Source organism: Lissotriton vulgaris, chromosome 8, assembly GCF_964263255.1.
Source record: "Lissotriton vulgaris chromosome 8, aLisVul1.2, whole genome shotgun sequence".
Classification (NCBI taxonomy): Eukaryota; Metazoa; Chordata; class Amphibia; order Caudata; family Salamandridae; genus Lissotriton; species Lissotriton vulgaris.
Window position 1 is genome coordinate 859,463,201 of NC_141696.1, and position 23,865 is coordinate 859,487,065.

The 23,865-nt window shown below is 46.4% G+C and overlaps 1 protein-coding gene and 1 pseudogene across 1 annotated transcript in view; one reads left to right on the forward strand and one right to left on the reverse strand.

The window, feature by feature from the left end:
• Positions 1-23,155, forward strand: part of WWC3 (WWC family member 3) — a 638,290-nt gene extending 615,135 nt beyond the window's left edge. The window contains exons 22-23 of the mRNA XM_086934786.1: positions 7,017-7,144; positions 22,430-23,155. Coding sequence (XP_086790912.1) covers positions 7,017-7,144; positions 22,430-22,496 — 195 coding nt within the window. The 3' untranslated portion in view covers positions 22,497-23,155. The remainder of the gene's footprint in view (positions 1-7,016; positions 7,145-22,429) is intronic.
• Positions 3,466-4,618, reverse strand: LOC147698116 (actin, cytoplasmic 1 pseudogene; annotated as a pseudogene).
• Positions 23,156-23,865: the final 710 nt, after the last annotated feature.

Genomic DNA, 23,865 nt, shown 5'->3' on the forward strand with positions numbered 1-23,865 from the left:
TGAGGGAGGTGGTGAGCTGTTCGGCGGTGATCTTGCTCCAGCTCCTGTGAGGAACGTGTTGCGGGTGGTGGTGGGTCATGGTTCTTCTGAAGCTGAAGTGGACGCAGCTGTGGTCGGTCCAGTGAAGTCCTGTGGAGTGGCTGAAGATGATGTGCTTGCTGGACGAGAAGACTGGATCAAGCGTATGGCCGGCGTAGTGGGTGGGGGATGTTGGCCAGTTGCTTGAGTCCGAGGTTGGCGAGGTTGTCCAGCAGGGTGGTGGTGTTGCGGTCGTTGTTGTTCTCCAGGTGGAAGTTGAGGTCCCCAAGGAGGATGTAGTCGGCGGAGGGGAGGGCGTGTGGGCTGATGAAGTCCGCGATTTCTTCGCTGAATTGTGTGCGGGGTCCTGGGGGTCTGTAGATGAGGGTGCCTCTGAGGGTGGTCTTGGGGTCGGTGTGGATCTGGAAGTGTAGGTGTTCGGCCGCCGTGAGGGTGTCGTCGGAGTTGGTCGTGATGCGGATGGTGTTCTTGTGGACGATGGCGATGCCTCCTCCAGTCTGGTTGACGTGGTCCCTCCGGGTGATCTTGTATCCGTCCGGAATGGTGATGGCGATGTCGGGCGTTGAGGAGGCGTTCATCCAGCTTTCTGTCACGAAGGCGACGTCTGGAGATGTGGTGTCGAGGAGGTTCCAGAGTTCCACGGCGTGTCTGTGGACGGAGCGGGTGTTGAGCAGGATGCACTTCAGGTGGTTACTGCTGGTGTTCGTCTTGCCGGGTGCGGTGCAGGTCCGGATGCAGGAGAAGTTGCAGGATCGGCAGCAGAAGGGTCCGTGGGTGCGTCTCGGTGTGGCTCGGTAGCATCCGGGGGTTCGGCCGGTGTTGAGTGCGTTGAGTGTTGCAGCTTCGTAGGTCCGGCGGATGGGATGGCCTCTGCGGGGGCTAGGGGTTCTGGCGCTGGACGCAAGCCAGGCGCGGACGGGCGCAGACTGGCTTGCCTTTGGCGCGCCTACGGCGCACAATCGACGCCTCCGCTGCGCGTATGCATGGGCGTCATAAGTAGGAGCCGGGAGGGAGGAGCAGCTGGGTGGCGGGAGCGGGGCGGCGAATGGGCAGGAGGGGGGCGGAGCCACAGGGAGGCAGCAGCGGGAAAGGAGCACAGAGGGCGGCTCAGCGGCGGCTGGGTCGTCGGGGAACGAAGATGAGAAAACGAAGGCAGAAATGGAGGAATCAAGGCAGGAAAACACGAGGCAGTAGGAGGACAGAGGGCGGCTCAGCGGCGGCTGGGTCGTCCGGGGAACGAAGATGAGAAAACGAAGGCAGAAATGGAGGAATCAAGGCAGGAAAACACGAGGCAGTAGGAGGACAGAGGGCGGCTCAGGTTAAGAATTTCCAGGTTTACACCCAAGTCCAAACTTCCATTCTAAACCCACCTTTCGACAAGCAGCATCTCTTTGGTCCCGTTTTAGACCCTTCCTTAGAGGAAATGAAAAAGGACACAAACATTGCAAAATCTATGGGACCCCTACAGTCCCAGTCTAATAGGCCTTCCCTTCTTCGCTCCTTCTATCATGGAAAGGTCAAAAAGTATCTCATCAGACACTGGTTTCTTTAGAGGATGGTACAGAAGGCGACAACTGGAAGGGTCGGGGTAAAGGTTTCACATCACATACCTCCCCCTCACCAAACAAACAGTGACTTGCCTCCGCTTCCCCCCCAATCCTTCAACACCTTTCGTGAGACGTCTTTCTCAATTCCTCCCTGTCTGGCACTCAATAACTACAGACAAATGGGTGCTAGGAATTATCCACTCTGGTTATTGCCTGGAGCTTACCAACAATCCTCCAAACATTTCTCCACGTTCACACAAAATGTCACCATAGCATCTACACCTCCTCAAAAAAGAGGTTCCATCTCTTCTAATAAAGGGAGCCATAGAGCCTGTACCGCTACAATATCAAGGGTCGGGCGTGTACTCCCTATACCCTATACTTTCTAAAACCCAAAAAGGACAGCTCTCTCAGACCCATACTAGACCTCAGAGAACCAAATCATTACATACAATCAGATCATTTTCACTAGGTGGCACTTCAACAAGTGCTCTCGCTTCTACAGCAAGGTGACTTTGTCTACTCTAGACTTAAAGGACGCATATTTCTATATTCCTATACTTCCCACTCATCGCAAATATCTCAGATTTGTGATAGCGGGGGAAAATTACCAGTTCAAAGTGCTTCCATTTGGAGTCACCACTGCTCCCAGAGTATTCACCATATGCCTAGCAGTAGTCCTTGCTCACCCACGAAGACAAAACATTCATGTCTTCCCGTACATGGACAACTGGTTCATCAAAGGCATCACTTACCCAAAGTGTCTCCAGCACATACAAATAACACTCCAGTTACTGCATCGACTGGGATTTACAGTAAATGTGTTAAATTCTCATGTTCAACCTCCAACACACAAATGTATCCGGGAGCCACTTTAGATACTCAAAAATCGCTAGCTTGTCCCAATGCAGCCAGAGTTCACAATGTTCAGGCTCTAATCGCTCAGTTTCAACCCAAATACTCACTACCAGCTCAAGTGTTCATGCAACTGCTGGGAATGATGGCGTCTTGCATCATGATTGTTCCTCATGCAAGGCTTCGCATGCTTCCCCTTCAACAATGCTTAGCGAGTCAGTGGAACCAGTCCCAGGGTCAATTAACCAATCTAGTGTTGGTAAACGGCCACACCCATCGCTCTCTGCAGTGTTGAACCCACAAAATCTGTCCAAAGAGCGGCCCTTCATCAACCCTGTTTCACAGACAGTGCTAACAGCAGACGCGTTGCTCACTGATTGGGGAGCTCATCTGCAGGATCACACAATTCAAGGCTTGTGGAGTCAAAAGCAAATACATCTCCACATAAATCACCTAGAGCTGCTAGCAGTATTTCTAGTGCTCAGAGCCTTTCTTTTTTACCTTTAAAATGTGCACTTTATTTGAATGTCTTCAATTAAGTGTACAGGTAAGCCCTCCCTCCCCACATAATGGCACCACATCTTACTGATGTCAGAAGAAAGTTTGAAAACCTTCAAACAGCTAATTGGGGATTGTCCATAAGGACTAGAGGAACAAAATTGAAGATACGGACCAAGTGTTATAAGGCAAAAGATACAAAAGACTTGTTGGGTAACATAACTTCACATACAAGCAATACTATCACCAATATATGATTTCCGTAGAAGCCCCATTGTACTGGGCAGCCTTCACAGAGACAAGTAACGTCCTGTAACAATGCATTTGAATAATTTGGAATGACCGGTACAATCAAGGCCTCCATGCATTGTAGAACATGGGAATGTTTGCTCCACAATACTGCCATCCTCCTTTGTTCCAGTTTTCAATCCTGAGTCAAGCGCTAAAAACAAAGTAAAAAAGCCATGCCTCGTCTTGGTTCTTTTTGCAAAGTTATACTTCTCAAGCTGTATTGAGCTACAGTCATTTAGAAGCATTTATGGTGGACAATTAAAGGCCCAGATTCATTGTACTTCTGCTTGCTGATCCACATCTGATGGAAGGTGGACAGGGAGGCCAGGATGGAGCCACCAATCCAGGCAGAGTACTTGCGCTCAGATGGGGCAATGATCTTAATTTTCATTGTGCTTGGTGCTACAGCTGTGATTTCCTTCTGCATTCTGTCTGCAATATGGGGGTACATTGTGGTACCACTAGACAACACTGTGTTGGCATACAAGTCTTTTCGGATATCAACTTCACACTTAATGATAGTTGTATGTGGTTTCATGAATACCACATGATTCGATACCAAGGAAGGACGGCTGGAAGAGAGCCTCCGGGCACCTGAACCTCTCATTGCCAATGGTAATCACCTGACCATCAGGCAATTCATAACTCTTTTCCAGGGAAGATGAAGACGCAGCAGTGGCCATTTCCTGCTCAAAGTCCAGGGCAACATAGCAGAGCTTCTCCTTGATGTCACGCACAATTTCTCTTTTGGCTGTAGTTGTGAAGCTGTAGCCTCTTTCGGTCAGGATCTTCATGAGGTAGTCTGCCAGGTCACGACCAGCCAACTCAAGCCGCAGAATAGCATGAGGCAGGGCATAACCTTCATAGATGGGCACAGTCTGGGTGCACCATCACCTGAATCCATCACAATACCAGTGGTACGGCCAGAGGCATACAGGGACAGCACAGACTGGATAGCCACATACATGGCTGGAGTGTTGAAGGTCTCAAACATGATCTGTGTCATCTTTTCTATGTTGGCCTTGGGTTGAGTGGAGCTTCATTTAGAAGTACAGGATGTTCCTCTGGGGCAACACAGAGCTCGTTGTAGAAGGTGTGATGCCAGATCTTTTCCATATCATCCTAGTTTGTGACAATACTGTGTTCAATTGGGTACTTCAGGGTCTGGATACCACGCTTGCTCTGAGCTTCATCACCAATGTAGCTGTCTTCGTGGCCCATGCCAACCGTCACACCCTGATGTCTTGGGCGCCCCACGATGGATGGAAAGACAGCACGTGGAGCATCATCTCCAGCGAAGCTGGCCTTGCACATACCGGATCCATTGTCAACAAGGAGTGCAGCAATATAATCCTCCATTTTGATCTTAAGGCGGGCAGTTCCGGGGAGATGAGTGACGGGTCCTTAGGCACGAGAGTGGTGAGGAAGCTCAGAGCAACTGCCGCGCTTAAAGCCTTTCAAATTCACCTTGTACGCAAAGCTGTCTTAGTCCGCACCTACAACATGCCAGCCATGTACTACATACAAAAACAGGGGCAGGGGGGACACTCCAACTGTAACTACTAGCACAAGCCATACACCACAAAATGCATCTCCTAGCAGAACACCTTCCAGGAGTAAAAAATTAAATTGCCGACCTTCCCAGCAGGCAAGAACAACAAATCCACGAGTGAGAACTTCACCCTCAAGTTCTCCTATCATACTTGAACATTATGGTTCCCCCAAATAGATCTCTTCGCCACAGACGAAAACGCAAAATGCCCAAACTTCGCCTCCAGGTCTCTACACCCATTCTCCAAAGGCAATGAACTTGTCAGGGATATTTGCCTACGCTTTTCCGCCTCTCCCACTCATTCCACTAGTGGCCCAGAAGCTCAGGCAAACATCCCTCACACTAATCCTAGTAGGTTCCACATGGGCCCATCATCCTTGGTTCACAGCCCTGTTGGAGCTAACAATAGTTCCACGTCAAAAGCTGCATCTCACATCCAGTCTCCTCACACAGACCCATGGAGAAATAAGACATCCAAACCCTGAAGAACTCAGCTTAGCGATCTGTTCCTGAAGTCATGGAGTTTGGTTATCTGAATCTTCCACCAGACTGTATGAACATCATAAAAGAGGCCAGAAGGCCTACTACAAGAGCTTGTTATGCAGCTAAATGGAAACAACTTGCTATATATTCTAATAGAAACAATATTGATCCTTTGGATGCTTCCATTCAAAATATCATCTCTTATAGGGTTCATCGCAGCAGGTATAGTTTGACAGAAAATAGAGTAATGATGGCACACTCTTATTTCCTTGGACAGAGGGTGTGGGCATAACAAAAGCAGAGTAACTGAGCAAGACCAGAGATTACAGCAAGAAAAAGTGGCTAACTATCTGAAAAAGTACAGAAGATTATGGGTTCCAAAGCACAGCAGAGACATCAACGCTCTGTAACACGTGCTGAACAGACAAACTCAGATTATGGCCATATGCCAGAATCGTCGTTTAGTCTTAGGAGTAACTTCTGTACAACATATGCATTGGTGATTTTTGTTATTGCTGTTTGAAAATAACCATCCCATCCCTTTGTCTACCGTGCTTGTTTCCTAGATATTCCCCCCCCCCCCCCCCCCCCCCCGATTGCACCATCAAAAACACCTTTTGCTTCCTCCTTAAACCAGTCAGGCAAATTAACATCCCTTGATGCCTCCTCCATAACAAGCAAAAACACCACTCCCTGCTCCTCCAAGAATGTCATGTCTGAGTTACAAAAAATATTGATACAGAATTGTTTTTTGTATAGTTTTAGTAGCTTTTTGGTATGTCTTCCTTTCACTTTTTAGCAACAGTAAATCCTTATATCACTGTACAACAATTATTGCAAAACTAAATATTTTGTTAAAAAAACATAGCAAGTATATTAAAGCATTTCGGTAAAGGGGAAAAGGAGTGGTCTTTTGAAGAGGATTACTGTCATGTTTCTCCCTTTGGTTGATATGTATGTAAACGTGTTTTAGGTTAGATATTGAGGGCTTGTATTTCTTCAGCCGTTATAGCAGATGATGTGAGTTTTTGAAAGCAGGTGAAATTCATATTGTCTCATGTTGTGCCCCTCATTTTAGGTTGGTAGATGAAACAAATCTAAGAAAATAGCGCCCTTGTCCTGATGCTGGCAATGCTTGATGTATGCGTAGTTACACGGGCACCCAATACGTCATCACACATACATGCCAGTATTATGGCTGTGTCAGTGCAGCTCTTATTTATTTTTTAACCATGCTGCACAGTGTAAGCATTTTGCTTATTCCATATGCTGAGCAGCATCAGCATAACTTATTGGGGAAACCGATAGGTCACCTAGACAAGAACTAGACTTGCCAATGACTGTTCTTCTTGAGGGTATCTTCCTTCTAGCTTGTCTCTGTCCTGTTCCACCACTGTCTGACTTCTGCATTCACCCATTTCTATTTTGTTTCCTTGGCTATGACATCCCCCATAATCTCAGTCCTTTCTCCCACTGTAGCCACCTCCTGCATGTTTCTCTCGGTTGCATCTGTACTCTGCCTTTTTTTGCATGTCCACAATATTAATTTCTTGTTTGTGCAAGATCTTTTTGTGGTAGAAGTTTACTACGCCATTCAAGTTTTTATCCTCATCTTCTTCTGTTGATATGTTTTGGATTTTAGTGTTGGAGTTTTAGTCCCACAAGCGAGTAAGAAGAGAAAACATTCCGGATGATTAGAAAATTAGATTTGGTGCACAGTTAACTATGTTTGTAATCCTTTTTCTCATTAGACAAGGCAGACCAAACTCGAACAATGTCAAGAACATGCAGCTGAAAAAATGCTTAAGAAAGCATCCAAAGAGGTATATCAGCTGCGTGGGCAAAATCAGAAGGAGCCTGTTCAGGTGCAGACCTTTAGGTAAGTGGGTGTGCACACCATTGTAATAAAAACTGGACACTGATTTGTTCTCATCAAACTGCTTATCAATGATATGACACTTTTGAAATCGCATCCTCCACAATGTGCATCAGAAACAGTACCTTTCATGTTGCAGTCTATTAGCCATTGTAGCCTTCAGTAGTGCTAGTGGAATGTCGCCCCCTGAATTGAGATGCAAGCAGGAACTGGGGGTTTGTTTATTTTCTGGCAGTATTAGCTTAACTCATTTTAGACACTGGTTCAAAATAAGGTCAAAATGAGGTCTTAATGTAAACTGTCAATAACGTATGATTTTCTCAAACCAATGGTGTCCAAAGAAACTATACTTACGCAGATGTCTTTCTCTCTGCTCAAGTGTCATACGTTTTGCATTGTAGATTTTGTAGATTATCTATGGTTTAGGCTATGACAAAACATTCGGGAAAGAACTATGGGAGATCATCTGGAAGGGATGCCTTTGATTTGAATACACTACTGGAAGTTGATGCCAGCCCTCTCCTTCCTTTGTCCTTTATTTTTGTTACAGTTGAAGTTTCAGATGGTTGTAACCAACCTGCATTAATTGACCACTGAAAATATGTTTTCATGCAGCCTGAAACTGGGCATCAAAGTAGGCTCCATACCAAAGTTTGAGTCCGTGTTATGGTGTTCTTTTCTTCTTCGGGCACAGGCTGCATAAACCTGCTACTTATTTTGTAACATAGTCCACTGTGTTCTAGTTCTGCCTCAAGTGACACCAAAGACTCACTGATTGACTAGTCCAATTTCGAAAATCTTTGGCTTTGTCTAGAACAGAAGGATAATAACCCCAGTCTGCCAGGCTTAGTACAAAGAGGACCACAAAAGAAGTTAGCACCTGATCGTTGCTCGAGTTTTAGGAGATTGTGAAAGTACTGGATCTGATGAACATGACTGGTGGTGCTCTGTCATAAATGTTTGTGTTGAGAATTAAGTGCCATGCCAAACACCTGTAAGTTGACTCAAATTAAGTACTGGTCTTAACTATTTTACTCTGTTGCCATTAAAACTCACAAAGTCTTTCTTCGTCCTACGTAGCCCTTCAGATTGTTGAACTGAAATTTTATGTATTTGATGCCATAAAAAACAGATTTATTGTTTTAAACCAAATCTGTAGCGGACATCTACCTAGCCGCAGAACTATCTCAACTTTGAAGAGCATTCAGTACGGATAGCTGCTGAACGTATGCACCGTGTGAGGTATGTGCAGCTTAGCATAGAGACACAGTTCACCTCATGCATATGCAGAGGGTGACAAGGGACAAAATAATATGCAGCACACATGACAAATATGATTCGGGGTGTCAGATGTGTCTGTGAAATTAATAACGTTTAGGATTCATGACTATACCCTGGATGAAATGTATCCAGATTCCAAATGGAACGAGTTTAGTACAAGCTCTGTTTGACAAAGCCATGCCTCCATCGTGTCCCTTTCTGCTATATGACCTAGCAGCTTCTTAAGGCTACCATTCAGAAAACAGCCCAAATGTGATGCGTCAGTCAGCAATGAATACCGTTGAGCAGAATTCCGCACTATGAGACTCAGTTTCTTGCTTTGCCCGTGAGACGGCGAACTTTAACTCTAGCATTTCACAAGTGCATTAAGATATGGTGGGAAACCAGAAGATAACCTCCCTGGAAAAGCTGTTAATTGAAGTCCAGTTGATTCATGTTGACATTGTTGGAGATCTCCACTCTCAAGATCTCACACTTTATCATGTTTACTGCTTTGAGCATGCAGGTGTACCACATAGTTATGATCTAACAGTGACTAGGAGGAGCGCAAGAACTATTTTTCTATTTAAGATCCCACAGGTCCATGCCTTTGTGGAAGGGTTCAAGAAAACGATTGTCTCAGCTTGGAGTTCAGCATGATATTATCCAGAGTGATGGTGCCACTTGTGTACAAATGATAAAATGTAATTTAAAGCTCCTATTGTGCAAGGTACCATTTACTGTGGCAGTCAGCAGCAGCGTGGAGTAGCAATGCCCTTTCAGAAGACCGATCATATATAATCTCTTATTTAAGGAGGGTCGAATTATTCTACACTCCTTATACATACTGAAAGTACTCTGCAAATTGAATCTAAATTAAATGAGTTGATGTTTTTATTTCTATAACTAGAACCCCCAGCATATCATACATTGCTTGCCCAGCCTTGTAGAGAGAAGTGCATATCAAAATCAAGGGGAACTAAAGGGGAATTTGAGCTCCTATTAACATGCGATGTGCACAACCTTTTACACAGTCAGAGAGTTAACCTTCTTTCACCATGTTCTTCAACTAAAAATACAAATTCAGAATATTGGGGTATTTTGTAGCTCTGCTCAGTTTGGTAGATTATTTTCATTACAAACATGTCGTGGAATCAACACTGGAGGCAGATAGGATGCTGGAGGAGTAGATCGACAGCAGAATAATCCGCTGTATCAGGTAAGCCAAAGGTCTAAAATCTGCTTTACCAAAGAGCTGTATAACGATATGGGCGCACAGTTTGTTTGCTTCATGGCGCACCTTTGCTGGGTGTAAACAGGGACAATGTTCCCTATTGTTGATAAGGTGCTGCCTCCAGGGGCAGACATGAAATCGTGCTGCCCTTTGGACAGCACATTAGTGAAAGGTGGACCGTCTGTTTGAAGCAGTTAATCCAGCTTTCTAAATGCAGGCGGCACCTGCCCGGAACTGTAAATTGGGACAGAGATCCCTCTGCAGGGGTCCATGGAAACCCCTTCTCTCTCTCCACCCACCCCGAGGGGTTACTTCTGGGGGTGCACTGACTGTGCACCATCTCCTCTGACACACAGTCAGTGTGCCTCCTGACAGCCTCTTTACCTCTGCACCCTTAGTAAAGCACAGACGCAGAGGTAAAGTGATCCCCTCATTTGCATAGTCACACCACATGCAGATGAGAGAAACTCATCCTTAGGATAGCACTAGTACTATCTGCATGGCAGAAGGGGTCGTGAAAGGGTTTCCAGACCCTTCTATAACCTCTTGGACGCTTATGACGAGCTCAGCTCGTCATGAGCTACGGCGCTCTGGTGCTCATGACGAGCGGAGCTCGTCATGAACGCGCCCGTTCCGTGGAACGCTCGCACGCTGGGCTGATTCTCCTGTTGTGCTGAACGTTCCATTGGAACGGGCGCGGTCATGACGAGCTCAGCTCGTCATGAGCACCGGAGCGCCGTGGCTCAAGACGAGCTGACCTCGTCATGAGCATGGGGGCGCTGTACGCTCCCCCCAGCACCGCGGGAGAATCCCGCCAGCGGTGAAGGGGTTAATACCAAAGTTCTCCTGGCGCAGAAAGTGGGTGCACATGCCAATTGTGCCCCCGGGGCACTTTTCATAATACAGCCTCTGAGTTATGTCCTGGGAAATCAGCTTTTCTTGACCAGATTATTAGTCTAACAAGGTTTTCGTTCATCGTCGTTCTGTATTCGGCTTTCAATATCCATAAAAGCACAGATAAAGTAAAAAGAAAAACATACATTAAAATAAAGTGCTAAAAGTGGTAAATGTATTCTATTTTCATACAACAATATCAAAAGCAGCAAAATAATACATTCAGACTAGAATCCATATGTCTTCCTTAGAATCAGGGAGTATTCAAAATGAAATAACAGTATGACAGATGAGCACACGGCCAAAGAACTCTGGAGTACCCACGCTATTAAAAAACGATTTTACATATGCGAACCAGAGAATAGCCAAGACATTATCCAATGCAAGAAAATCTGATAGAATCTCCCTGGTGAAGATTGCGTCTGGTAAATCCCAGATCCTTAGCCATAGCAACAAAGGGCTTAAAAATGTGTTTTGTCATAAAATCCAGCCCTGTTTCAGAGTGACTCATAAAAGACTGAGTAGATTTTGCCAGTAGCCTACATAGAAACTTATTTTCCACCCTTTGGCTGCTTTATACCCCCAGTCCACTGCCGCATAGCTCCCTATGGCACACACTTACTTTTGTAAATTTTAATAACCACCTTCACTGGTTTTTGGCCCAGCTTTCTTGTAAAGTTGAAATAGATTCTTTGGATCTATGTGAAATTGAAAATTCGTCAGTGTTGGGCGCTGCGTGGAGTTCTAGCCCAAAGCTGGATGGAAAACACATTACATGTTAACTTTATGCAGACAATCTCGTAATAATGGACCAAACCGAGATAGGTTTGCAAAGAAAGCTGAATATGTTTAATGGATATTGCAGCCTTAAAAAACTTGTTGTAAACATGGAAAAAACTAAGGTTTTCAACTTAGGTAAAAAAAACAACACGGTTTAGTTGGGTCCTGGGCTCCGCAAAGTTGAAAAAGGTAAACGAATAGAAGTATCTAGGGGTGTGGTTGAGAAAAAGCTAAAATGGCATATTTATCTGGATGCATTGAGAGTAAGGGCCCTTGCTTCCATTAGCGGTTTGAAAAAAATTAACAAAGATTGTGGAGAAATGTCTGATAGACCTGGCCTAAAAAGTTGCACAGCTATGATACCACCTCAGTTCCAATACGGAGCAGAATTGTTATATTTAAGTGGCAAAAATGGGTGGGATTTTGAAGAGAAAGTCTTGAAAAACGTACGATCATTACCCAGATCTTCAATGATCCGGGCGTTAAGATTGGAGGCTAGAATGGTATCATGGGATATGATGGCACATATTGCGCTATTGAGATTATGGCAGTGCCTGGGTTGCAGCGAGGAGTATAAAATATCAGTGCTGTAGAAATGAGATATTGCAAAGGGAACTGAAGTGGGCAAAGGGGACGAGGGAAACAATAACTAAGGCATGTAGAGACATGAGGGTCAAGTTGTGCCCACAGAAATTAATAATTTAGGCCGATAAGAGGGAACTCTGGTCATTAGGGAGCGAAATCTCTCGAGGTCCTGACAAAAAATTCGTCCGAGTAAAAAATCTGTATGTTTTATGGTTAACTCATGGCAAAATGAAGAACAGTTCCCATATATAGATGTGCTCCCCAGTCATTGGATTAGAAAGGAATTACTAAGGAATGTTAACTTCGGGGTAAAAAGAACTATGATTGATTCTGAAGGGAAGTGTACCTGTAATCTGGGTACTACATGCAACATCTTGCACATATTATTGGACTGCTGGAAGGTCCTGGATGCAATGAAAATGTTCCTACACTCAATTTTTGTAAAGTAAGATATCAAAAAACGTTCGCAAGCTGGAGATCTTTTGATCGAAGTGCGCATTTTGGACATAGCATATACTGTTGGGAAGTTTATGCTCAAAGTTTTTTTTAAAAAGTCCTTAAAAGCAAAGATGTCTTTTTTTAGATATTTATACGATAAATGGCATTTTGCACAAAAAGATGGAACAAATAATGAATTTTGTGAGTCTGAATTTTACATCAGGTTTTACTAGATATATACATCCATTTTAAACAGTTTTATACAGGATTGTATATATGGATGTTTTATGTGTTTAGGGACTAATTGGTCCAAATAAACTTTGAACTGAACTAACTGAAAGTTGAAACGCCCTAGTTTTAAGTAGAGATTCCCAGTTCATAAGAGAGACCAGGGGGATGCCAAAGTATGTAACATTTTGTACCTTGGCTAGCTCAATCCCACTCAGTTGGAAGTTCCTTGTTTTTGTAGGCTTTAGTTTTTGAAATTAGAAATGCATCATAAGCATATAACAAAACCAGGACTTAATTGTTCCACGGTTGTGATATGTTCCCCAGTTGTGATGTATTTTACCAGTGTGACATGGATGCTTATCTAACCCATTTATATAGAACAGAAAAAGCAATGGGGTCAGCACAAACCCCAGAGGAACTTTCAATGTCAACCTTATTCTAGAGGAGAGTTCCCCTATTCCATTTCTAGTTCTTGGTGCGGTATTATGATGCATTCGGAGGAGCAAGTCAATAAAAGCTATAAAAAAAACAAAATACTTCACCAAAATGGCCCAGAGTTTGGATCGATTAACTAAGTCAAAGTCACAAGAGTTCCAATAAAAGCTAAATAAACAGATCCTCCCAAGCCTTCATAAACTTTCCTAGGATTAGGTGTGCTACTGTGCTTACACCGGTTGTTTTAAGCCGAAAAGTACCCTAGATAAAGTCTGCTTCTCCTCCATGAAGTTTCCATTTTGGAAACTAAGATTCTCCCTAAAATTGTAAACAAGATATCTAAAACGGAGATTGGCCAGTAACAGCTGTGCAGATTCCGGTTTCCTTTTTATAAAATCAGGACCATCACAGCCTCCTTCCATCAGGGCACTAAATACCCTATTATAGCAGCTCCTATTACATTGGTTAGCACATAGGCCCAAAGAGGACTATTTTCTTTATAAATGTCATAGGACCTCCATTTGGGCCTACGGCTTTTCCTGAGGGATTTCCTTGATTGCCTGAAAGGTATCCTTTACACGTATGGACCTAATCAGTGATAATAGGGCCCCCTGATTACAGGATGATTCCACAATACTGGGGGACTTGAGTTTATATTTGACAGGGTCAAAAATATTGACAGAATGATCGACCCTTGTCTAAACTAGAATGAGGGATTCAAGTTCAGGTTTTTGATAGCATGAAAAATTGGAATGGTTAACAACTTTCCAAAATGCTGCTGTGTCCTTTAAGTTTCCGGCCTTCTCTAAATCCTCCTAGGCTTTAGCTCTAATCTCGGCTTTCCTTTTATTTTATGATTTCTTTATATGCCCTTCTACCAATTCATTTAGTTTATTTCATCCATTATACTTGGTTTTCTTTAGAGTGCTAATTGTAAATGTTTGTGTACAGCTGCACAAGCATAATTAAACCAGTTCTGTGTGCATTTCTTTTGCTTGTTTATTTATGTGCAGCTTAGAGGGAATTGCAGTACAAACCGAATTATAGGCCTTTGATATTCTCCAGAGCCTCATCATGGGCAGTCATTACCCTAAAATCAGGCATCTGAAAGAGACACATTAGTGATAGATTCCTTACCTTAGAATATCCCCAGGCGTCAGACTGGATCCAGAAAGCTTTGCTACCAGTACCTCTGCGCGGTAGTAGGTGGCGTCGTGCGGCTCCGCGTCCGTCTCTGGCGTCGTATGCGCCGAGATGACGTCACAGAGACTACTTGGGCGCCACACATGCGCGCTGACGTCAGTTCTTTCTTTTTCCGCGCCAGTAAGTGCAGATCCTGTTAGAGCACGTACCTTAGTCACTTTTTGACTAACTTTTTGGGACTTTTGTTTCTAGTTGGTCTTCTCTGGTGCAAGTCGGGATGCCTGGTTTTAAGTCCTGCGGGGCCTGTCGTCGCAATATGTCGGTGGCGGACCCCCACGACATCTGTCTCTACTGCCTGGAGCGCGACCACGACTCCTGGTCCTGTCAGGCCATGGCCCGAAGGCCTTGAGGGAGCAGTGCCAGAAGTTGCTTGAAGTTCGGTACTCGTCCCAGTGCCGTTTGAGAACCAGGGGCTGTTCCCGAGAACGCTCGCGGGACCACCGTCACTGCTCCTCGGGATCGAAGTCTTCACCCTTGGATTCGTGTAAGAGACGACACAAAAAGAAGTCGAAGAAGCGTTGTCGCTCTCCGACGTCCCCGGACGAGAGGGTCAGGGGCTCCGCCCCTACTGCTCCTTGAGAGCTTGGGAGTCCCGCGGCCTACCCACCTTACCCGGGTTTGTTGGCGACTCCCGCACAGGTGCAAGAATTTCTTGCTGTATGGACCGCCTGTTTAGGCCTCAGGATCCTGCTGGTACGTCAACTCATCCGGCGGATCCATCCCCGGCGCCACAGGATCCTGCGCCGTTGGCTCCGGCCACAGCGCCAAGAGGTCCCACGCTGCCGGCTCCGGCCCCAGCGCCACCCTTGGCTCCGTCTGCACCGCCGCAGGGGATGCCATTGGTTCCGCCTCTGCCCCGTTCCCGGACGGTTTTGTCCCCACCTGGGATCCGAGTTGGGACACAGCGCTGTTCCCGGCACCTTTCTGGGCGCCGTTTGTTCCTTCCCCGGGCCCTGCCCCGCGGCCTGTGCCACATACGGCGGAGGTAGAGGACGACTGGGAGGGGTCCGAGGTCCCTCTTCCTCGTCAGTGTGATTCTAAGCAGGATTGGGCGGATGACTTGGAGGAAACCGGTGGCCTTGACATCTCCTCTGATCCGGGGTTTGCCTCTCCCCCACCTACTATGGATGAAGGTGCCTGATATACGGTGGTGCTCCGTCGGGCAGCTGAGGTCCTTAACCTTGATCTCCCCACAGTGGCCCTGAAGACTAATCTCCTCACTGAGGTGCTCCAGTCGGTTTCCACTTCATCCGAGCCACTATTGCCCTTTAATGACGCCCTCACTGACGTCTTGTTGGGCACTTGGTCGCAGCCAGCCACAGGGGCTTCTGTGGATGAGAACATCGCCAGGCGTCATCACCCGGTGCCGGGTGACCCTGCCCTTCTGACCACTCACCCTACGCCCGAGAGTCTAGTCATTCAAGCTTCGGCGTCCCAGAGTGCCTTTCCCTCGGCTCCGCTGGATAAGGACTCTAAGAAGCTGGAGCAGTTCGGCAAGCGGTTGTTCTCTTCGGCCAGCCTAGGGCTGTGGTCTGTTGGGTCGCTACTCCCATGCAGTATGGGATACCGTTGCTCAGGTGTTACCTCAGTGCCCGGAGGAGGTCCAGGCTGAGCTGTCTCAGGCTGTGGCATAGGGTAAGGATGCGGCTAGGTTCGCCATTCGTTGTGGCTTAGACACCGCGGACACCCTCGGTAGGGCAATTTCCACGACTGTGGCACTTTGTCTCCACACCTGTTTGAGATCTACTGGCTTCTCCCGGACGTCCAGAGCTCACTCATGGACATGCCCTTTGATGGCACTCACCTGTTTGGTGATAAGGTGACAGTGCGCTGGAGTGCTTTAAGGACTCTTGTGCTACAGCCAAGTCCTTGGGCCTTTCCTCCACGCGGCCGGCCATGTCTACTTTTCATTCCTTGGAAGGGGCGTCCTTGCCTGCTCGTTCGGTCAAAAGCCTGTGCAAAACCAAACTCAGTGTGGCCAAGGCCGTCGTGAAGGCTCTGGGGGCCGGCGTGAAGGTCCGGCCACCTCTGCCCGCACACTCCGCCTCGAAGCCTTCCTAGTCTGAGCTTTGGGACTCACCCCACACCAGTGGGCAGCAGGATTCGACATCACCTTCCCCATTGGCGTTCTGTCACATCCAACAAGTGGGTGCTGCAACTCATCCGGAGGGGTTATTCCCTCCCCTTCGAGTCTTCCCCCCTGCCCCCAGCCATGCCATCCCAGTTCCACCGCATGTCGGGGGATCCCTGCGCGCTTCTCCAACAGGAAGTTTAAACCCTCTTGGCCATGGGGACCATCGAGGGCGTTCCTGGGCCCGAAGTAGGATGTGGTTGTTATTCCCACTACTTTCTGGTCCCCAAGGACAAAAGGGGCCTGCGCCCCATCTTGGACCTCAGGAACGTCAATCGCTTCCTCCGGAAGGAGAATTCAAGATGTTGACTCTGGCTCAGGTCTTGACTGCCCTCGACCCTAGAGACTGGATGGTTGAGTTGAACTTACAGGATGCATATTTTCACATCCCCGTCCTGCCAGCCCACCGGCGTTACCTGCGGTTCACGGTAGGCAAGGAGCATTTTCAGTTTGCCGTGCTCCCCTTTGGCCTTACCAGCGCCCCTCGGTTGTTCACAAAAGTGATGGCGATGGTCGCAGCTCACCTGCGCAGGTCAGGGGTGTCAGTCTTCCCCTACCTCGACGACTGGTTTTTGAAGGCGGGCTCGCCCCAGGCAATTGTCAACCGCCTTCAGACTACGGCCGATCTCCTGCATTTCCTGGGGTTCTCCATCAACGTGCCGAAGTCACACCTGAGTCCCTCTCAGAAGCTCCCCTTCATCAGAGCGGTTCTGGATTTGACGTGGTTTCAGGTTTATCCTCCCGAGCAGCAAGTCTGGGATATTCGGGCTATGATTCCGATCTTTCAGCCTCTATCTCGGCTTTCAGTCAGGATGACCCTCCGGCTCCTGGGCCTGATGGCCTCCTGCATACTGCTAGTGCAACATGCCAGATGGCATATGCGGGCTCTGCAGTGGGACCTGAAGTTCCAGTGGGCACAGCATCAGGGCAACCTGTCTGATCATGTCCAGATCTCGGAGGGCACCGCACGACAACTGCAGTGGTGGCTCACAAATCGCGATTGGGAACATGGCAGATCCCTCTCCCTTCCCTAACCGGAGCACACAGTGGTGACGGATGCATCCCTCCTGGGATGGAGAGGCCACTTGGGAGAGCCGGAGATCAGAGCCCCTGGTCTCCGACGGAGTCCCGGCTCCACATCAATCTTTTAGAGCTTTGGGCGACCTGACTTGCACTGAAGGCATTCCTACCCTCTGTCCGGGGAAGTGTAGTGCAGGTGCTCGTGGACAACACCACCGCCATGTGGTATTGCAACAAACTGGGCGGAGTGGGGTCCTAGACCCTATATCAGGAGGCTCTGCGCCTCTGGACATGGCTGGAACATAAAGGCATTACCTTGGAGGTTCAACACCTGGCAGGTTCTCTGAACGCCAGGGCTGATGCACTCAACCGCCGGTGCTTGATGGATCATGAATGGCGTCTGAACTAGGACGTGATGCAAGGTCTCTTTCAGCAGTGGGGAGAGCCTTGGTTAGATCTATTCGCCACCGGCGAGAACGGGCAATGTCATCAGTTCTGCGCGTTGGAATTTCCAAGGCGGCACTCGCTCGGCAACGCTTTTCATCACGATTGGAATTGCGGTCTATTGTACACTTTTCCGCCTATGCCATTTCTGCCCAGAGTGCTGAAGAAGATTCGGCGCGACCGGGCCCAAGTCATTCTTGTGGCTCCGGATTGGGCACGAAGATTCTGGTATCCCGAGCTACTCAGCATGACGATCGATCCCCCGATCCGACTGCCTCTTCAGGAGGATCTTGTGTCGCAGCAGCAAGGGACGGTCCTCCACCCAAACATGTCAAGCTTCCACCTCCATGCGTGGAGATTGAGCGGCGACAGTTGACAGCTGTTGATCTTCCTCCCACTGTGATGTCATTCTAGCAGCCAGGCGTCCCTCCACGAATACGATATATGCCTGCAGGTGGAACAAGTTTGTGGCATGGTGCACAGCTAAGTCTGTGGATCCCCTTTCTGCCCCTCTGTCCGAATTTCTTTTGTTCCTTCTTTCCTTGGCCCAGCAGGGCTCTGCTCTGGGCACTATCAAAGGTTATCTTTCTGCCATCTCCGCCTTTCTACGGCTTCCTGATCAGCCTTCTCTTTTTAATTCCCCGGTTGTTACCTGTTTTCCGAAAGGCATTACGCACACATTTCCTCCTGTGCCGTTCATTATACCTCAATGGGACTTAAACCTTGTCTTGACATTTCTGATGTGTGCTCCCTTCGAACCCCTTCATAACTGTCCTTTGCGTCTGCTTACTCTCAAGACTGCTTTCCTGGTAGCTATCACCTCTGTCAGAAGAGTGAGTGAGCTTCAGGCTCTTTCTTCCAAACCTCCTTTCCGTTCATCCGGACAAGGTGGTTTTAAGGACCCGTCCTTCTTTCTTGCCAAAGGTTGTTACGCCCTTCCACATCGGGCAGACCATCACTTTGCCCCCCTTCTTTCTGCCTCCGCATCCTTCGAAAGAGGAAGAGAGGCTCCACCGTCTGGACCCAAAATGTGCACTCTCGTTCTATCTGAAGCACACACAACAGTTCCGGGTGGATGACCAGCTCTTTGTTGACTACGTGGGCGCCAAAAAAGGTCGGGCTGAGCACAAACAGGCCTTCTCTCGGTGGGTCGTTATCTGCATCTAAGCCTGTTACTCGTTGGCTAAGGTGGAGCCTCCTGTGGGGCTGCGTGCCCATTCCACCAGGGCAACGGCAGCCTCTACTGCCTTGGGAAGCGGCGTTACCTTGCAGGACATTTGTCAGGCAGCTACGTGGGCCTCGCTGCACACGTTTACCAAGCATTACTGCCTTGACAGTCAAGTCCGGAGTAACTGCTTCTGTAGCCGTTCGGTGCTCCGTGACTTTCTGGTGTCATCTTGTTCGCAGACCCACCACCGGGGTTGGTATTGCTGGGGTGTCTATTCTAAGGTAAGGAATCTATCACTAACGTGTCTCTTTCAGATGCACAAGTTACTACTTGTGTAATGATATATCTGTAAGAGACATTAGTTAGTGTTAGATTCCTTACCGCCCCACCTGTCCTACCTGTTCTGCGAACTGATTACTAGGATTAAGGACATCCCTTTCAGGGCCCTAGTTTCATGGCACCAGTGGTCAATTTCTTGTACACAACTGACATCAGCGCGCATGGGTGGCGCCTATGTAATCTCCTTGACGTCATCTCGGCACATACGATGCCAGCGGCGGAGCTGCACGATGCCACCTACTGCCTCACAGAGGTACTGCTAGCAAAGCTTTCCGGATCCAGTCTGACACCTGGGGATATTCTAAGGTAAGGAATCTATCACTTACCAATATCTCTTACAGATATATTGTTACAGAAGTAGTAACTTGTGCTAATGGTCCCTAACAAGATCTTTCAGGAAATGTTCATTCTCTACATTTTCCCATTTGATTCTAATTCCTTTATTTCCTGGACCTCTACTCCACTAGGATTATCCTTCAAATTCAAACCCAAGGAAGCAAAGAGAAGATTATGATCACTGATGCAGCGAGATACAACATTATCATCTTGCAGTAAGGGCTCCAGGTCAAGAGATAAAATAAAGTAATGAATATCGCTACAGTTTACATTTCCTTTATAAGTGGGTGCAAAATCCACATTTCTGAAGGTTATAATCTCATGTAGCCCTTCCCCATATGGGACATGCTTAAAATTAGCCTGTTCCTCTCCCTAGAACAGTTAAACCACACAACACGATATTACCTGTGGTACACAGATGTAGATTAAAATACCCTACCCATAAAAATAGGATTTTCTTTTTTTTTCATTAGTCATGAATATTTGCTTTGTACTCTTCTAAATTATTCCTACCCTTAGTGGAATAGTCATCAAAAAGGTTACAATAATAATTGATCTGCAGAATATCAAAGGAATAGGGAACTTCAAAGCGTCATTTGATAGAATGGAGTGGTACATGAATCCTTCACAACAATATTTTTAATTTAACTGTGACTGAGGTTGCTAGACCCTCTTTTGCTTTACCAGCACGTGATGAGATAGCCAGACTGTGCATACAGCGTAAGCAATTTATGTTAAAGGTATCATGAATTCAAGTTTCCTCTACATCGATTACATCTTAATCTCCAATAATAGCTGCTAACCAATCTGGGGTTCAGACTTTTGTTCAAATACCTGCAAAATCCCCGAGAGCACCTTGACACAACGATTTGCTATTAACTCGTTGACCGCAGCGCGTATTCCGCTGCGGTGCGGGCATTTTAATCAGTGGGTGCGGTTTGGACGGCCCGGCCGTCCCCCGCACATGCCCACCGTCATCGGGGAAGGGTGGGGGCCGTCCTCCGCATCAAACAGGTTAAAGAGTTACAGGTTGGGCCCTCTTGTAGGTAACCATAATGTGGTTTGATATGCAGTGGTATCCCTCCATGGGCATTGTTCCTCACAGGAATTGGGTATAGTATTTGGGGCAAGTCAGTCCTGGCTATCCAGGGTAGATAAACTCACCAAACTCATCCTTGTCTCAATATTAACAGTCATATGAGCCCTGGGAGATGTAGCATTTATTTTTGTTGATGTTGACTGTCTATAGAATTAACCTAAAGACATGGCTTTAAACTAGTGGTTAAAAGGTAGACATGTTTCACGCCTCTGTTCTCCTAACGGATGAGTGGCGTTTCTTCAGGACCGGGGTGCAAGGGGTACCTAATCTACTCTCTGATTAAGGAAACGGTCAGTGGATGCCTAAGGTGTACCATTCCAATGGTAAGGATTCCAAGGTAATCCAAAGCGGGGGACAGTATGTCAAGTTTAGTAAGACTGTCCTTGCGGACCTAAGAGATCCGGAACGAGGGCGTCAGCCTATATGTCCACACCAACCGCAGCAATGACGGAAGGCAGTAGCCTCCAATACGGATCTCCTAGGGGAGGAGTGTGGCTCAATGGTTAGAGCGCAGACCCTGATGCAGAGGTCTGGCCCGGGACCAGGGTTCAATTCCCGATGCGGCAGGGTCTTGGGCTCATTTGTCTGCGGACTCGATTATTCTCACCTTGGCGCCTACTCTAATCATGGGGTCCCACGCTGCAACTCTGGGCAATAGCTTGCTTAATCTCCACAACGGCCCCTACAACACTGGTATGCCTGGCTTCACCTTGGGGGTGTCCAGGAGGGACAACTCACAAGGAGAGCCAGGAAGGGTTCCACAGCGTTATACAGCGCCGGGACGCCCCGGTGATGGGCAGCTGTGCGCTTTACAAGTATCCTACATTTACATTTAAATGTGGGACCTACCCCCCTAGTCTGGACACCAGGAATTGCCTCCTGGTGTTATCGATATGACCTTCTACTACTCTTATTCCAGAATTGATTGCCCCAATAACAGTTGTCAGATATAATTAGTGATAGACCCCAGACTGGTATCAATAATTCCCTTTCTCTCCGATGAGGGATCTTACCCATCTCATTTAACAAACAGAATACATAGAAGAACGACTGCACTAGCAATAAGCCAGCTATATCGGCCAATCCAAAAACAAGGACAGTACCTTCAATTTCCAGCTGTTAGGTGGCCCTTAGTCCACAAGCCAAAAGGGGGGCCCAAGTCAGCCTCGCCCAGACACCAACAGCCACAGACGTCCCGGACCCGTCCCGCACACAGGGTTTCCCCCTGCGCTTAAGAGCACTTGGGCACTGTTGGAGCCCCTTCGACTCTTTGGGCTCTATTGAGGGATGTTGGGAGAATGAGTCCCCTCAGGCGGCTGGTCAAAGGCTCTGACTCCCCTACATTTCATATAGGATTCCTTAACCTCAAGGAAGGGCTGAAGTAGTGTTTGGGTCTTGAGCAGCTTCCAGAAATTAATAAGGATCCTCTGTAAGTCTGATATATATATATGTTGGATCCACCGGGATGTTGGATATTGTTAACCAAAATGCATGAAATGTAAATTTGTATAACATTTTGTAAGATATAATTTCATGTTTTGAGGAAAAATATCAAGAAAAATCTAGTGAAGAATGTCCTTACCACTAGTCAGCATCCTGGTTTACTACTGACCCCTTTCAACCCCCTCTTGCCCAATACATTTATTCCTGTTTAGGTCATGCTTAGTCCTCTTTCTCTTTTCTCTCACCAGGGAGAAGATGGCGTTTTTCACAAGACCAAGAATCAACATACCTCCTCTGCCAGCTGATGATGTGTGACGTGCTATGTTACAAACATGAAGTATTTATCCGCCTGTTGTATTTTCATGAAGTTATTAGAATAGTTAAGGTCAATTTTTAAAAGACAAATGGTTTGCGCAAACGCAATTAATATACATGTTTTGTAAAAAAAAATAAACAAAAACTTATGCATATATATATAAATATAAATATATATTTTATTATACTAGTGACTGCAACGAGGCTTGGTTTTTCCTTGTTGTGACATTGACATCTTTGAAAACATCTTATTTTATAAAAGATCGACTATCTTGTTCAAGAGTGTGTACAGTTTTTATGCTGTTTTATGTGACTAAATAAAGGCTGGAAGGCAGAAGCAAAGTGAGTTCAGGCAAATTCACTGTATTATAACTTATTTATAGTTCTTTTTTTCCTTGAAGGAAAATACAGACGTAAAGATGAAATTATGCTCTTCAGTATTTTGTCATGCAGTTGAATGGAACCGTCGAGCTGGTTTTGTTTCTGATACCTGATCTGAAAATACTATGTACTTACTGTCACTTTTATCAGCTTTAATTTCTTAATCTTTATATGTGCCTTTAATATGTACGTTATATCTTTATCACTGTTTCTGTACTATCCAGATATTATCATGAACAATGCATTTAACTTGGATTAAAACATTTAATATCGCAGAATGTGGTTGTTTATTCCTTAAACAATAGCTTATTTTTGTTTTCCTGGTACGTATAGGTTGGAAAATGTAATGCCTGCGTCACAGTTCCATATTTCCAGCGCGTCTTGGACGTAAACTCTGACCAATTAGGTTTGCTCTTTTGCTTGTTTGCTGAATACTGTAGCAAGTTCCGAAGGCAGTTGTGATTTCCAACAGCGGGTACTCTTTCTGCAGTTGCTCAAGATTTCCATTTTAATGTCTTGTAAGTTATGTTATGTTATGTTATAAAATATTTTATTACGCGCTCTGCTACTACAGAGTATCCTGGCGCGAAGTTGACTGGCTTGTTCCACTAAAGCCACTCAATAATGGCTTCAGGTGAAGCAAATGGGTATGTATCTAACTTGTCGAACACTTATCAGAAGGGTGGTTAGTTAGTATGTGCCTTGACACCTTCGGGTATGTGTGCTCTATAAATATTATCCTAGCCTATTCATGATTTCAGTTTTCTGGTCACACCTGCTTATTAGTTCTGTATAATTCATTTAGTTTTGTTTAAAGATTTTCAAAAGGATATATTATTCCAATGTAAATTACAGTAGATAAAGCAGCTTACAGAATTGCAAGAAAAATATTCACAATAGTTACTGAGATTTTAACATAGTAGAAATTATTATTATTATTATTAGGGGCATTTGTAAAGTGCCTGGTGTACGCCTACAGGCGTGTCCC